At 44.5% G+C, this 13,428-nt stretch overlaps 1 protein-coding gene across 1 annotated transcript; it reads left to right on the top strand.

Moving 5' to 3' along the window:
- The first annotated feature begins 7,061 nt into the window (after positions 1–7,061).
- SDE2 (SDE2 telomere maintenance homolog) lies at positions 7,062–13,428 on the top strand. The gene is made up of 7 exons (XM_042051706.1): positions 7,062–7,206; positions 8,051–8,168; positions 9,155–9,266; positions 9,779–9,948; positions 10,619–10,730; positions 11,335–11,728; positions 13,139–13,428. The coding sequence occupies exons 1-7, from the start codon at positions 7,081–7,083 to the stop codon at positions 13,355–13,357; spliced, it is 1,251 nt and encodes a 416-aa protein (XP_041907640.1). The 5' UTR covers positions 7,062–7,080; the 3' UTR covers positions 13,358–13,428.

Genomic DNA, 13,428 nt, shown 5'->3' with positions numbered 1-13,428 from the left:
AAAAAAAAAAACCCGAAACAACAAAACAACCATAATCAACAAGATTTTCCAACTGTGACTTTCACACACTGGCAAGACTTCTTCACAGCCCTGCTTTGAGAAACAACCAATCTGGCATATTCTGACACCGACATCACTTCTAGGCTAGAGCCCAAGTCAGACAGGAACACGAAGGAACAAAGGCACAGCTGTATCATCATCGTGTTCCTAATATTGAAATACAACCATGTGAGGACATGATTTTTCCAGGCTTCACATACACATGACTTAAGAAAGATCCTCAAGGGGCATAGTGAGCTGTATTGCAAATTCCTCATAGATGACACATAATTACTTCTGTTTTGGAAAGGATTAGAAGAAACACTGGAGGGGAGTCCAACCAGTGGTATTCTCTGAACATCACACTAACAATTTAATTTCAATTGCATGGGTGCAAAAAGATATTGTGTAAAGAAAATGGCAAATTATTACAATATCGATCCAACAAGTTACCCGTCTGTAATCCTATAATGTCAGTATTCTCCAACTCAAACTTACAGTATAAAACAACAACGAAAAACCCACACACATTTTCCCTAAATCAATATTTACGTGTTTTTTTCCAAGAGAAACAAATACAAACCCGCATCTGTTATTATTATTCATTTGTAGGTCCCCAGCAAGCTAGCAGAACATTCCCTACACAAGGCAATAAATATTAGTACTACAAGAATGTTGTCTGAGTATAAGTGGGGCTTGTATGATCCAGTCAAAAGGCAACCATGTCAAACTCAGCACCCAAAGAATGAGGTCTCCCTACACTACAGACTGGATCCTTAACTTGGGGCATTTCTCCCTCAAGCCAATGTACCTTTGAGAATTTACCCTAGCTGAGGATCTGACTCACAACACCTGATCAAAGGTCGAATGATCAGTGTCACGATCTGCTTTGAACAGGATTTATGAACACCACCATGCCACAGACTGCCGAGCACGTGGTATCTCTGCTGAACATAATCCAAAAGGAGGGCTTACCCACTTGAAGCACTCTGCTTGAAATTTCTGTTTTTTTAGACCTGTCCCTGTGTGCTCTCCCTCTTGTTGCTGTCCTCCTTTCCTCTTTCTGTTCCTTTGTAATGTCTCCTCAGGTAAACCGAAAGCAGGCAGACGTGGGTGGGGTAGTATAATTTGGGAGCTCCTCCCAACTAATGGAAATGCAACTTCAGTTCTAGCAAGGAACATTTCCAAATCAATTTTCATCTCAGTTGAAAAACAAATGAGGATACCTGATCTTTTTTTTTTTTTTTCCTTCAGCTGATCATTTCAAGAAGAGTATCACTTTGGTCTAGGAGCTCCAAATTATTGCAGACAGTGTCTGCATGATGGGATGAAAAGTCCACATTGCAAAGCCATACAATGTTCCCTCTCTCTCTCCTGTTTCTTAAAAATTTTAAGGCATAGGGGTCTGACAGGCAATAGAGATCTACCTTGTATATAATATACACATTTCATACATTATGGTCACTCTTAGCTTTGGATTTTTGTGAAGTTGTCAAACATACAGGTGCCAATTAGGAAACTAGAATCCAGTCCCTACACAGAGATTTAGTAATTAAGCACAGTGTCTCTGCGAGCTGTAATTAAAAGCTTCATTAGAGGGAGAGCAAAAGTAGAGAGGCAGAGACCTCTTTTTGGTATTGTTTTCCTATAAAATATACTGTTCACTACAAGTGAACCATTCAGCACTCTCCAGCTGTATTTAGTTAAAATTAATCAGAACAGACACCAAATCTAGGCATTCAGACTAGCAAAGCAGAGAAAACACAAGGCTAAGGAATTCTTAGAACCTGAAGCGTCACCTTCTGCAATATTACCTGGGTGTCCAATTAGTCAATTCATTTCAAATTATTGCTGCCAAATTTCAAATTACTATTCACAACACTAACAAGGCTGACTGTGCTGAAGATATTTATGGCCAAACAAAGAGAGACCTTGGTTTCTCAGGTTCTTCACATGTATATGTGCAGAGCAGTGCATGTTCCTCCCCTGAAAGAACTCACACTTTAAATATCCCTGCATAGGATGGAGACAAAGGTATTAAGCACAACAAAGGGACCAATGTGAGGGTAAAATTTGATTTAGAATTACCTTAAAATCTTGATTAACTCTAAGTATCTGCACTAGTAACAACTATGGGCTATGAGAATAAAGAGATCCAGCTACTCACCACAGACTTGTTCAGAGATTGATATCCAGGCATTCCCTGTGAGACAATAAGTATATTAAACAGTAGCTATTGCATTCCTACAATGTATAAGTAACATTTCCATTTCTCCCCCACCTGCTCTCAGTCCAGTATCAGGTATCTTAACACCCTGTCTCTCCCCATTTCGCCGATGACACAGAAACTGAAGCAGATGACTATTGACATTTGGCAGGAAACTGCACTTACAAATATCAACTTAGATTCATTACAGTTAATGACATTTTTGTCAAACAATATGAAGTAGTAGTGTCTGAAGCCACATATGTTCCCTCATGTCATATAGCTTCTTAGTTATTGTCCTAAGAACATGCACACATAGGTTTCTTTTCATCCTGTCCTGATGCCCCATACAAAAATAATATGGAAGCATGTAACACATTTAATTGCAAATAAATTATGTGGAATTTACCCTTCGGGATACCATTAAAATGTAAAAGAAAACACATCCAGATGATCCAGTTCCACAGACTTAGGATAGTACATGACCGACTGCCTAGCAGACAAATCCCCCACTATTAAAGGACATGTTTTCAAATTTTGGAAGCGGCCACGGTGGACAAAATTCACCTTTGTTAGTATCTCTGCACATTTAGAATATTCTAAAAGGAACATACTCATCTGTTTCATACTTTTAGTGAAGTCCCTCATCCTTTCTCTTACCTGTGTCTAGGAGCATTTTTAGAAGTGAGAAACACCGAATTCTTACCAGAACAACTTTTGACCCATCCTTTGCTAATGTGGGCACCTCGTGAACAACTGGGTTTGTGTTCTTCACTCCCACAGGCATCTTTCAGGTGTCATTAGAAGACAAGGGCCAGCGAGTACCTTACTCTTTCCTTGTTACAGTCTTGCATAATGTGATCCTGGTCTTGACAGACCGTTAAGAAACACCGGGAAGCACTGATACTACCATTGAAATGGAACATACTGGAGGAAACAATGAGGGTGAATGAATGAACAAGTGAAGCAATAGCAGTGCTATGACAGTTACACGACTGATGGCTCCAGATAGACTGAAAAATCTGTGTTCCATGTTAAATCAAGTAATAGATTTGAAGCAGATCACAGCCTGGTCTCCCACACTGCATACTGCAGGCCACAGAACCCCACCCACTATGTCAGGCATCACACACATGGATATCAGGATGAAATATTAAAAGGATGGGTGGTCTTATCTCTTAAATTATGTCAAGAAAGCAGGAAGTTTTAAATTCTAGACTTGATCCTTTGACTGACTAGAGAAGGTAGTATAACCAGTTTGCCTGAGTGTCACCATTCAAATAGTCAGAGTACTTACTTATCCCACAAGAATACTGTCAGGTTTAATTAATTATGTCTGTGAAATCCTTTCTAAATGAAAAGTGGCAAGCATGATTTAGTAACTAAGTCTAAAGCACCACTGCAGAATCAGTGTTCATTGTTTTATCAAGAGAATAACATTTCTCATAAAATACATTTCAAATAGGAAATTATAATAACAGCCCTTTTGACTTATTTAGACTTTTCTGTGAGGAGCAAGGCAATAGAATTTTGATGAGTTCTAGGAATAGAAGCATAATCAAGAACAAGAGACACAGGAACACTCGCCCACTGACATGAACGTGGCACCAGCTAAACGGCATTGCATAAATCCTGAGAGCAGGGTCTGCTGTAGGGCTGAGCTGAAAGAAAACCACTCCTCTGCCTGCTAAATGCTGCTTGCTTGTAGTCTGACTGTGTGCAAGGATCTGGGCAAGTCTCATAGATGCAATCACCCAAACCCAGACCCCAGCACCGGACAGAGAATGGCATTAGTAGCCCAAAACCACCTGTTAGGTGGTAATGTACAGTCTGCAAAGGGCCTGATCTGTGTCAGTATGACTCCACTGCTGTCAGCTCTCCTGCTCTCAGGGTGTCACAGCTCTAACCTGCAGGCAGAATCCGGGTGTCAGAGTTAGGAATGACAGGTTGCTGTCATGGATGGGCATCTCTCAGGATGCAGTGGGACCTCTTTTTAGGTCTGCTTTTCACTGCGATGACATAAAACCCCAGAGATAAAAGAGTAGACTGAAACATTCAGAAAAGCCACGGCTCAAACAACCTGTGAATTACAGTGATTCAGAACATCCACAGGGCAGTTCAGCAGCCCAACTCTTTCCTGGACAACTCCACCTATTTGCCCTGTACTGGCAAGCTCCACACCCTCCATGCCAAGAACAGGAGTTTCAGAGGAGGAAATTATTCATGCCCTCAGAATGCAAGTGAAATCCCACAGATCTAAGAAAACACTTACTCATCTGCATATGTATACATGCATACCTCACATTCGCCCATTACATTTCAATTAGGTACTGCACATGAATAAAAATACCCCCAAATCTAGTGGAATTTAACATCAGGTGGCATGCCACAGATATGGCAGTGATTATAAGTGAAACAAGCAGTACCATGTGACTCAAAATACAATGTCAAATGAATTTGGGCCTCATCCAGCAAAAAATAACCACAGCTTTTGCAGGCTACAGACACACAGGGCTTGAATGGCTCCACTGTGTCAACATGACGCATAATTCAGAAATATCAACTTGTTACAGCAAATAAAGACAGTAAGGGATTGTCTGGACGGGGTCAGAATCCTTTACAAAATTATTTTAGCTAAAATTATAGTGTAAGAAATGGTGGGTGATGTTTGATTTGCAAGCTGGCCAAGACAAACCCATCAGGAGATGCCCTCAATTAAATTATTACTCATTTGTTTACATTTTGAAGTCTCCACTTCGAGTCATCTCTCTGCCTCTTTGTTTCTCAGCTTCCTCCTTCTTTATCACATCAGCTGAAGACAGCCAAGCACGAGAGCCACTTACCCATGCTGGCACAGGCCTGGCCACGCAGCACAGCTCTTCAGCAAGCTGAAAAGGTGGGACAGTCACGTCACCAAACTTTCGGGAACAGCCAAGGAGCTCAGACAAAACCCCCATCTTCCTAAAACAGCACCAGAGACATGCTTAAGAGCTGAATTCAGCTGCGAGCTCCAGCACAGAAACTTATCTCACTTGCTAACAGGGATTTTCAGGGTGCCAGGTGCCACCCTGGCAGGGAAGCCCCCACCTAGGGTGGGGACACACCTGAAGTGGGCAGATGACACCGTGAGCAATAGTGCTTGCCCATGCTGCCGTTAAACAAAAAGGCACTGCAGGTAACATTGTTATTTGGAAATAAAGTGACAGGTGTGTCACACTGCAGATCTCAGGGCAGTCCAACCACACCTTTGCTAGTGTTTGAAACAATTCCCACCAGAGACATCTGGGAGCAACCTGCCTTCAAATATCCTCTAGCTAGATAGTTGTATTGAAGACATGGAGGAGATTTGAAACCACCAGAGAGTACAATGGTTGCACTGCCTGGATCACCATCATACCTCTGTAAACAAACTTTCCTGAACAGGTAGAGGTGGGATTTTTTTTTTCCTAACCAATTCTTCAGTTTCCTCCTTCCAGGTAGTTACCACATGCCATGAAGAGCTGATTGTGAAGTTTGCTCCAGATCAACTTTCACTCTGATTTAAACACATTTTATGTGACTACATAATCAAATCATAGAATCATAGAAAGGCTTGAGCTGGAAGGCACCTTAAAGAGCACCTCCTGCCAGCCCCCTGCCATGAGCAGGGATGCCACCCATTAGACCAGGTTGCTCAAAGCCCCATCCAACCAGGCCTTGAACACTTCCAGGGACAGGGCATCCACAACTTCCCTGGGCAACTTGTGCCAGTGCCTCACCACCCTCTGTGTAAACAACTCCTTCCTAATAGCTAATCTAAATCTCTGCTCTGTTAGTTTAAAACCATCCCCTCTTGTCCTTTCACTATCTGCCTCTGCCTCTTTTAAATAAGCCTCTTTTAAGTCCCGGAAGGCTGCAATGAGGCCTCCCCAGAGCCTGCTCTTCTCCAGGCTGAACTCCCTCAGCTCTCTCAGCCTGTCTTCATAGCTGAGGTGCTCCACCTCCACTGAGCATCTTCCTTGCCCTCCTCTGGATCCACTCCAACATGCTGCCCTTCTTGTGCTGAGGATGAGCCAGGCACAGCCCTTCAGGCGGCGTGTCATGAGGGGAATGGGGGCAAAACGCCTCCCTTGGCCTGCCAGCTGTCCTTCTTCTGATGCAGCCCATCAGGATGTCTTTGGTTTTTGGACTGGAAGTACACACTGCCGGCTCATGTCCAGCTTTTCACCCACAAGAACCCCGAAGTCCTTCTCCGCAGGGCAGCTCCCAATAAATTTATCTCCCGGTCTGTCCTCACGCCTGGGATTGCCCCGACCCAGGCGCATCGTCCTTAGATACCAGAGCTCTGCGCCTGCTCCCATCCCTATGCAAAACCGCATGGGCGAGTAAACAAGGCGAAGAATCCACGGAGACTGATCCCATCACCCTGCAAATCCTTGCGTGAAATTCGCACCGTGTTTGACAGGCCGATGCAGGGCCGCGCATCTCCGCTGCATCTCCTGCACTTGCGGCGGTCGGCGGTGCCGCCGCTGCCCCTTCCCTTCCCTGAGGGGGCACGAGCGCTCCCGTTCCCGCCCTCCCGCTGCCGCCGCCAGTGGGAGCCACGGCGCGCGCTTCCCGCCGCTCGGTCCGTGACGGGCTGTGGAAGGGCTTTACGACCTGGCGGGCTGCACGAATTCCGCGAGTTGGAATGGCAGGGCTCCCTGGATTCGCCTTCAGCCGTTTACATAGAAACCCCAAACTGCAAAACGAGATAAAAACGGGGCCGAGAGGCGCCGGGCGGGGCTGAGGGAGCGGGGGCGGGGCCTGTCCGCCCCGCCCGCTTCCGCGTCACGTGACCGCGCGGAGCCGGAGCGATGGCGGCGCCGGGGCCGGGCCCGCTGTGGGTGCGGGACCCGCTGGGGCCGCGGGTGCGGCCGCTGCCGCTGCCCCCCGGGGGCGGCTCCGTGCTCTGCCTCCGCCGCGACCGCGCCCGGGAGCTGGTGAGTGCCGGGGGAGTGGGGGGCCGGAGGCGGGTGTGGGGCCCTCCGGCCTCGGGAAGCGCTGCGCTTCCGATGGCGGCGGCGCCGCGCAGGCCGCCCGCGGCCCTGCCCGCCCGCCGTGAGGCTGCTCCGGCACCCGCTGAAGGGCGGTCGCGATGCCCACCTGTGCGCCCTTGCTTTGCGTTGCTGTCGCTGAGCAGGAGGGTTTGCTGTAAGAGAGCCCTGTAGCCCCTTATCTGCATTATATATATGTGTGTGTATATATATACACATACACATTGTGGTGGGTTGACGCCAGGTGCCCACCAAAGCCGTTCTCTCACTCCTCAGCTGGACAAGGGAGAGAAAACGGAACAAAAAGGGTCAAAGGTCGAGATAAGGGCGGGGAGATCTCTCAGCAGATCACGGTCAAAACAGACTTGACTTGGGGAAATGAGCTTAGTTTATTACCAGTCAAAATCAAAGCAGGATTATGAGAGGTAAAAGAAATCCTGAAAACACTTCCCTTCTCCCTTCCCTCTTGCCCAGGCTCTATCTCCTTCCCACCAGTGGCACTGGAGGGCAGGGATTGAAGGTTATGGTCAGTTCATCACAAGTTGTTTCTGAATTTTCCCCATGTTATTGCTTTTCCCCGTTCATGTTTACAAGTTGATTTAGACTGCGTTCAATCCTTTGGTGACCAGGAATTAAAACAAGCACCGCAGAGAGTGTTCATGCTTTTCAGATTGTCTGATTTTTGCTCCCCTCTGGAAGGAAGAAAACACGACTGCTTAATGATTTGCTATGTTAGAATGTTTCATTTTCTCTGCCTCAAGGATCTGACTCAATTTTGCTGCTTCTTTAGAACATCCCAGAAGAAAGCTTGTATGTGAAGTGTAACGGGCGACTGGCCAGTGATGAAGATGAGTTGCAGAGTGGAGTCGTTTATAGCCTGGAGCCAAGGCTTTGTGGTGGAAAAGGAGGTTTGTTGTTTATACTGTTTTTAGATTCTTAGGTTAAAAAACTTCTGCTGTGCCATAGTCTATACTGATAGCAGGAGTCCTCAGGTATTGGCAGATCTCTTGTGTGTGTGACTGACAAAGTCTCAGAGCTGAAACCAAAGTGTACGTGCAAAGCTGAGGATTGACCAGGGAAGCTGCAGTCCAGATCTTCCTCACATCCCTTTTCAGCTTATCCCTATTAGTAGAAATCTGTAACATGCACCAAAGTGACTTCAGAGTTGAAATTGTTTTGAAAAGGACCTGTCATCTTAGGCTCTGAAGCTTCATTCGTGGTCACTTAGGACAAGTATTTCAGGCACAGATAGTCTGTGATTTGCATCTGTTATGTGACCTAATTGATTTTATCTTCTCTTGTTTAAAAAAGAACGTATAAAGGCCAAGATGCCAAAGTAGCCAAAGAACTAAAGAATTCAACCTAAGCTGTACTCGTTATATTGATGAAGTATTTTAACTGTGTTACTGAAGGTGTTTATTAGCTGAACACAATACTTTTTTTTGCCTCACGGTACAGCAGGCTGCCTGGCCTGTTTATAGCACTCCTTAAAGGTCCTTTTAGGGCGCTGAAAAGTACAGATTTTTTTCAGTTTCCAGTTCAAAAACAGTGCTTGGCACTTTGCAGTTGCATGAAGAATTCTGTTGCTATTAATCCACACTCTGAACTTGTTAAATGAGGATCTTTCTTCAGCTGGAGACAGAGTAAGGTGGGACTGAGTGAGAGAAATTAACAGTCTTGCCATGAGTAATTAGTGGCTGAGGAATGTATAGAACTCTGTTGGGGGGACTCTCTAGCACTAACACTGTGCAACTTTTAACTTTACTTCAGTTACATTGAGGGAAAGGGCTGAATTCTGTGTATTCTTTTTCCATAATTATTCTTCTGTTGTGTGCCAGCTCATCTCCTTTTGTTTCTGTTTAGCTAACTCCTGATTACTTTCTTTCTCTGAAAGGGTTTGGGTCGATGCTGCGAGCCCTTGGTGCTCAGATTGAGAAGACGACAAACAGAGAGGCGTGTCGGGATCTCAGTGGAAGGAGACTGCGGGATGTCAACCACGAAAAAGCGTAAGGCGTTTTCTCAGAAGCTGAAGTCATGAAATAACCTGATCCTGTAGCTCACTGTTACCAAAAGAGGCCAAATGACAGCCTGTTGTAGTAATGGAATGGTATTTTGAATGCTAAAAAGAGCAAAAGTGAAATCTTAAGTGCAGGTGGATTGGAAGCCAACAGGGCTCTCCTGGCAAAATAGATGTGATTTTACTGTGGCCTGCATCTGAGAGACTGTTCTGCACCTCTTGGATTCCTCGTCTGGAATTCTCACAGTTCTCTCTGAAGCTGCAAAACCACAGTCTTGGGGATGTGTGAACTTAACTGCTGTTTCTGGCTTTCAAAAGAAACTCTACTCTCTTCTCTGTAGCAGAATGTCTGTTCCCTCGGTATTTCCCCTGAGTGCCGTTGTCTTTTCCCATTGTCTCCCATGCTAGCAGGTGGTGGAAGCGTTCTGTAACTGCCAAGCAGCGAACTGCTGTTACAGCAGCTGCTGGAAGCACTCATTTTGGTGGTTCTGTTGTGCGCAGGATGGCTGAGTGGGTGAAGAAGCAGGCGGAGCGGGAGGCGGAGAAGGAGCAGCGGCGCCTGGAGAGGCTGCAGCGGAAGCTGGCGGAGCCGCGGCACACGTTCACCGACCCCGAGTACGAGCGGCAGTACCGCGAGATGGCCGAGCGCCAGGAGGAGTCGCTCCGCATCGGTACTGCCGCCTGCCCTCACTCTGGCCTCACAGCCTGCAGCAGATTAAGAGCCTCTCTAGCCTCACTCCAGTAGGAAAATGTGCAGAAAAATTGGTTTCTTTCAATTGAATGAAATTTTAAGTTCCAGTGAAATTTGTTTGATTTGATTTTTGCTCTTTGTCTGAAGTGTGTGTTAAATTTTATTGAACAGTGTGATGCTTCACCTTGCTTTGCGAGGTCACCTCATAACAGCCAAATTCTGTGAAGGTGGTGTTGCTAGTTGAGCTGTAAGAATTACACAGTGAAACTATAAAGAGGTTGGACATAAAAACTTGACTTTGGATCCAACTACAGAATACCTTGTTTCGCTTCCTGGTCTTTGTAGTTACTTTATTTATCCCCATATTGTTCCCTTGCTGTCAGCTAGATAGTGAAACTTGAGGCTGAATGGGTTGAAGAACCTGATAGTTCAGTTCAGGAATCCAATTTTAATTGACTCTGTGCCTTAGTAAATCCATGCAGGAAAGCTTTTGCTGCTACTGAGTTTATGTTCAAGTTTTGAGTCTATATCAGCAATAGTGATTCTTTCCATTAGTGTTTCAAATTGCATCTGAAGTGAAAAGATAAGTAGAACTTAGGACAGGTATGAATCGTGTACTGATGAAGTTCACTTTCAAATTTGTTTTGAAGGCTTGCAGGTTATTGCCAGCAAAGCAGTGTCATCAGAAAGTGGCAAGAGTCGGAAACGTCCCGGTGAGCCTGGAAAGAATGAAACAAAATCTGAAAAAAGAAAATGTCCTTGGTAAGAGTTACACCTTGTTTTTATACTCAAGTCTTAAGCCTTGAACAGGATGAAACTATAGGTACATCCAAGTAAGCAGAATCTAGTCTGAGATGTAGACTGAAATGGAAATAAGAAAATTGAACTGATTAAATCAAAGAACTGAAAGTAAACATTACTGCATTCCTATAATTCTGTCCCAGGTGGAGCGGATAAATTTCATTTGCAAAAACAGACACTTTCTTCCCCCACCCCTTATAAATGATTGTACTCTACAACTTCCCATTGTCATTTTCTTCATTAATGAGTTCTATTTACAATGAACTTTAAAAGATTATTTTTCTCCCCTGGCATCTTTCAGCTAATGTAACATGAAAGAGAAGTCAAGGATTCCAGTCATTTCTGTATTGGGAATGCTGTAATACCTGTTTTGGGGGTTTGTAGGTCCTGTTCAGTATCGACAGCTCTTCCATTAACTAAACTAACCTAAATATCTGTTAGAGTAGGTCGTGAAATCTCTCTGAAGTGGGTTTTGGAAAGAGAAATGTGGCAATTAAAAAACTTATTTAAAAGAAAAAAAGTTAAAATAGATGCATGTTAATTTGTAACATATTCCCTCTGCCAGGCCAGGATTGGATGAGGCCACAGGCTCAGGCTGTGAGGATGACAATAAGGATGACTCCCCTTGTGCATCTGACAGAAGTTGTCCATCAGGCAGCAGATCCAATGAAAGTGTTGGAAATTCCGATGAGTGTTCAAGCAGCTCTGTGGCTTCAGCAGAGGACAGTCCATCTACCAGTGCAAGCAAGAAACCACTGGAGCAGCCAGAAGGTTCTGGAAGAGATCTGCAAGGAGAGGTGTGCACAGGGCAGGCTGAAATTCTGGCTGAAGAAAACAGTAAAATGACAGAGCCCCTGAAGGAAGAGGCCCAAGGAAAAAATGGAGTGACTCAAGCTCAGAAAGAAGAGCAAGAAAATGTTCCTGCTAAGGCACAGGAATCAAACCAGTCACAGAGCACAGTAAGTATGAAGCAGTACAAAATGTGGTGTGTCCTCAGCTGCTTTTAGAGCTGAAGAAGCAAGCAAGCTCCAGCAATGTAGCTTTTACCACTGATGAAAGCCCAACTGATACTTGGCAGCAAAGGGTGCCAATACTTGTGCTTTTTGGGTTCTTGCATGATATTACTGTTAAAGATTTGTGAGGGTGATGAATCTGGGCTTACTCTAGCAATAAAACAAAGTGTAGCTCTTTTTTTCAGGCTAGCGAGTTACTGGGATTTTTTTTTTCACCTTGGGTGGAAAGTCAGCCACTGGCAGTGACTGAACTCTGATGTGTGAAAGTTTATCACAGTTCAGTGGGAAAAAGACCAAAGATGTAATCTGATCAATTAGATCCTTGTCATCTACTGTACCATTAGAGCTGGCAAATTTTAAACAGGATGTTTACCATTCTTCACTGTTTACCTTTTGCTCAGTATTTGCGAGACTTCCTATTCCTAGAACAGGAAACTCCACCAATGCTGTGGCAGATTGTTATTGCAGGTGGAAATATTTTTATAGGAATCCTTGATGAATATATTTTTTTTAGAAGTAGGGTGAGAATAATGAGGCAACCAGTTGGGGTTTTGTATGCTTAGCAGGACAAAGGTTCTGATTCTGCCAGCAAGAATTGTTTTTGCTGAGTGCATAATGGGGTACACTCATTCCCACTGCTGTTATTACTTGCTCTGAAGTCTCTCTGGTACAGACTATAAGACCAATATGTGCATTTAGATATTGAACAACATGGGCTTAGATTTTGGTGTCATTTTTAGTGTTAGTAAATTCCAGCGCTTGAATTATCCCATCTATTCCATGTTCTTTTGTGGACAAGGCCCTGGGCTTGGACTAGACAATCTGCAGAGGTCCCTTTTACCCTCAATCAATTTGCAAATATACCAATTCCCTTTCCAGATGAAATTTTAGTCCATATTTTCTTTTTGCAGCAGAATGAGGTGTGAACTTCAGAACTTCTTTGGGTTAGTCTTACTGAAAAAGTGGTGCTTTTATATCTATTTCTTTTATTATAGTGTAACTGAATTAGAAAAACCATTTCATCCTCCTTCCTGCTCCTGCTGGAGGTATATTGGTTATATTCTGCATCAGGCTAAAAAGGGGCTATCAGCTTTGCTGTGCCTCTGGAAGCTGAGGTTAAGCTACTGAACTGCTGGGCACGATGGTGAACTGTTGTTTTGAATTCAGTTTTCCTGGGAGTATTGAACTTTCCTGGGGATAGTCATAGAATCTTCTGAGGTATAAGGGACTCACAGGGATCAAAGTCCAACTCCTGGTCCTGCAAAGGACAGCCCCAATAATCACACCATGTGCCTGAGAGTGTTGTCCAAAAGCTTTTTGAACTCCTGTTTTTCTCAAACATTTTTCTCTTTTCAGGAGGTAGAACCAATAGACCTGCTGGCGTTCAACTCTGCTGCAGAACTGGAAGCCCTGGGTCTAGAGAAGCTGAAGATGGGATTGATGTCTTTGGGACTGAAATGTGGAGGCACTTTGAAGGAAAGAGCAGCAAGGCTGTTTTCAGTGAGGGGTCTGTCTAGAGACCAGATCAAGCCATCCTTATTTGCAAAGCCCCCTAAAGGGAAAACCTCTGGTTAGATTTGAGAATATTTACCTTTTTTGCATGTGTATTTGATGTCATTAAATAAAAGCTCTTGGTGTCCTTTCAA

Source organism: Corvus kubaryi, unplaced genomic scaffold (assembly GCF_017639235.1).
Source record: "Corvus kubaryi isolate FWS band 111438036 unplaced genomic scaffold, C.kubaryi_AGA036_p1.0 76, whole genome shotgun sequence".
In the NCBI taxonomy this organism is placed as follows: Eukaryota; Metazoa; Chordata; class Aves; order Passeriformes; family Corvidae; genus Corvus; species Corvus kubaryi.
The sequence above is the reverse complement of the archived record's forward strand: the minus strand, read 5'-3'. Positions and strand labels throughout refer to the sequence as shown.

Coding starts and splice junctions, on each gene's coding strand:
- SDE2 (XM_042051706.1), top strand. CDS start 7,081: ATGGCGGCGCCGGGGCCGGGCCCGCTGTGGGTGCGGGACCCGCTGGGG. Junction 7,207..8,050: donor GCGACCGCGCCCGGGAGCTG/GTGAGTGCCGGG, acceptor CTGCTTCTTTAG/AACATCCCAGAAGAAAGCTT. Junction 8,169..9,154: donor GCTTTGTGGTGGAAAAGGAG/GTTTGTTGTTTA, acceptor TTTCTCTGAAAG/GGTTTGGGTCGATGCTGCGA.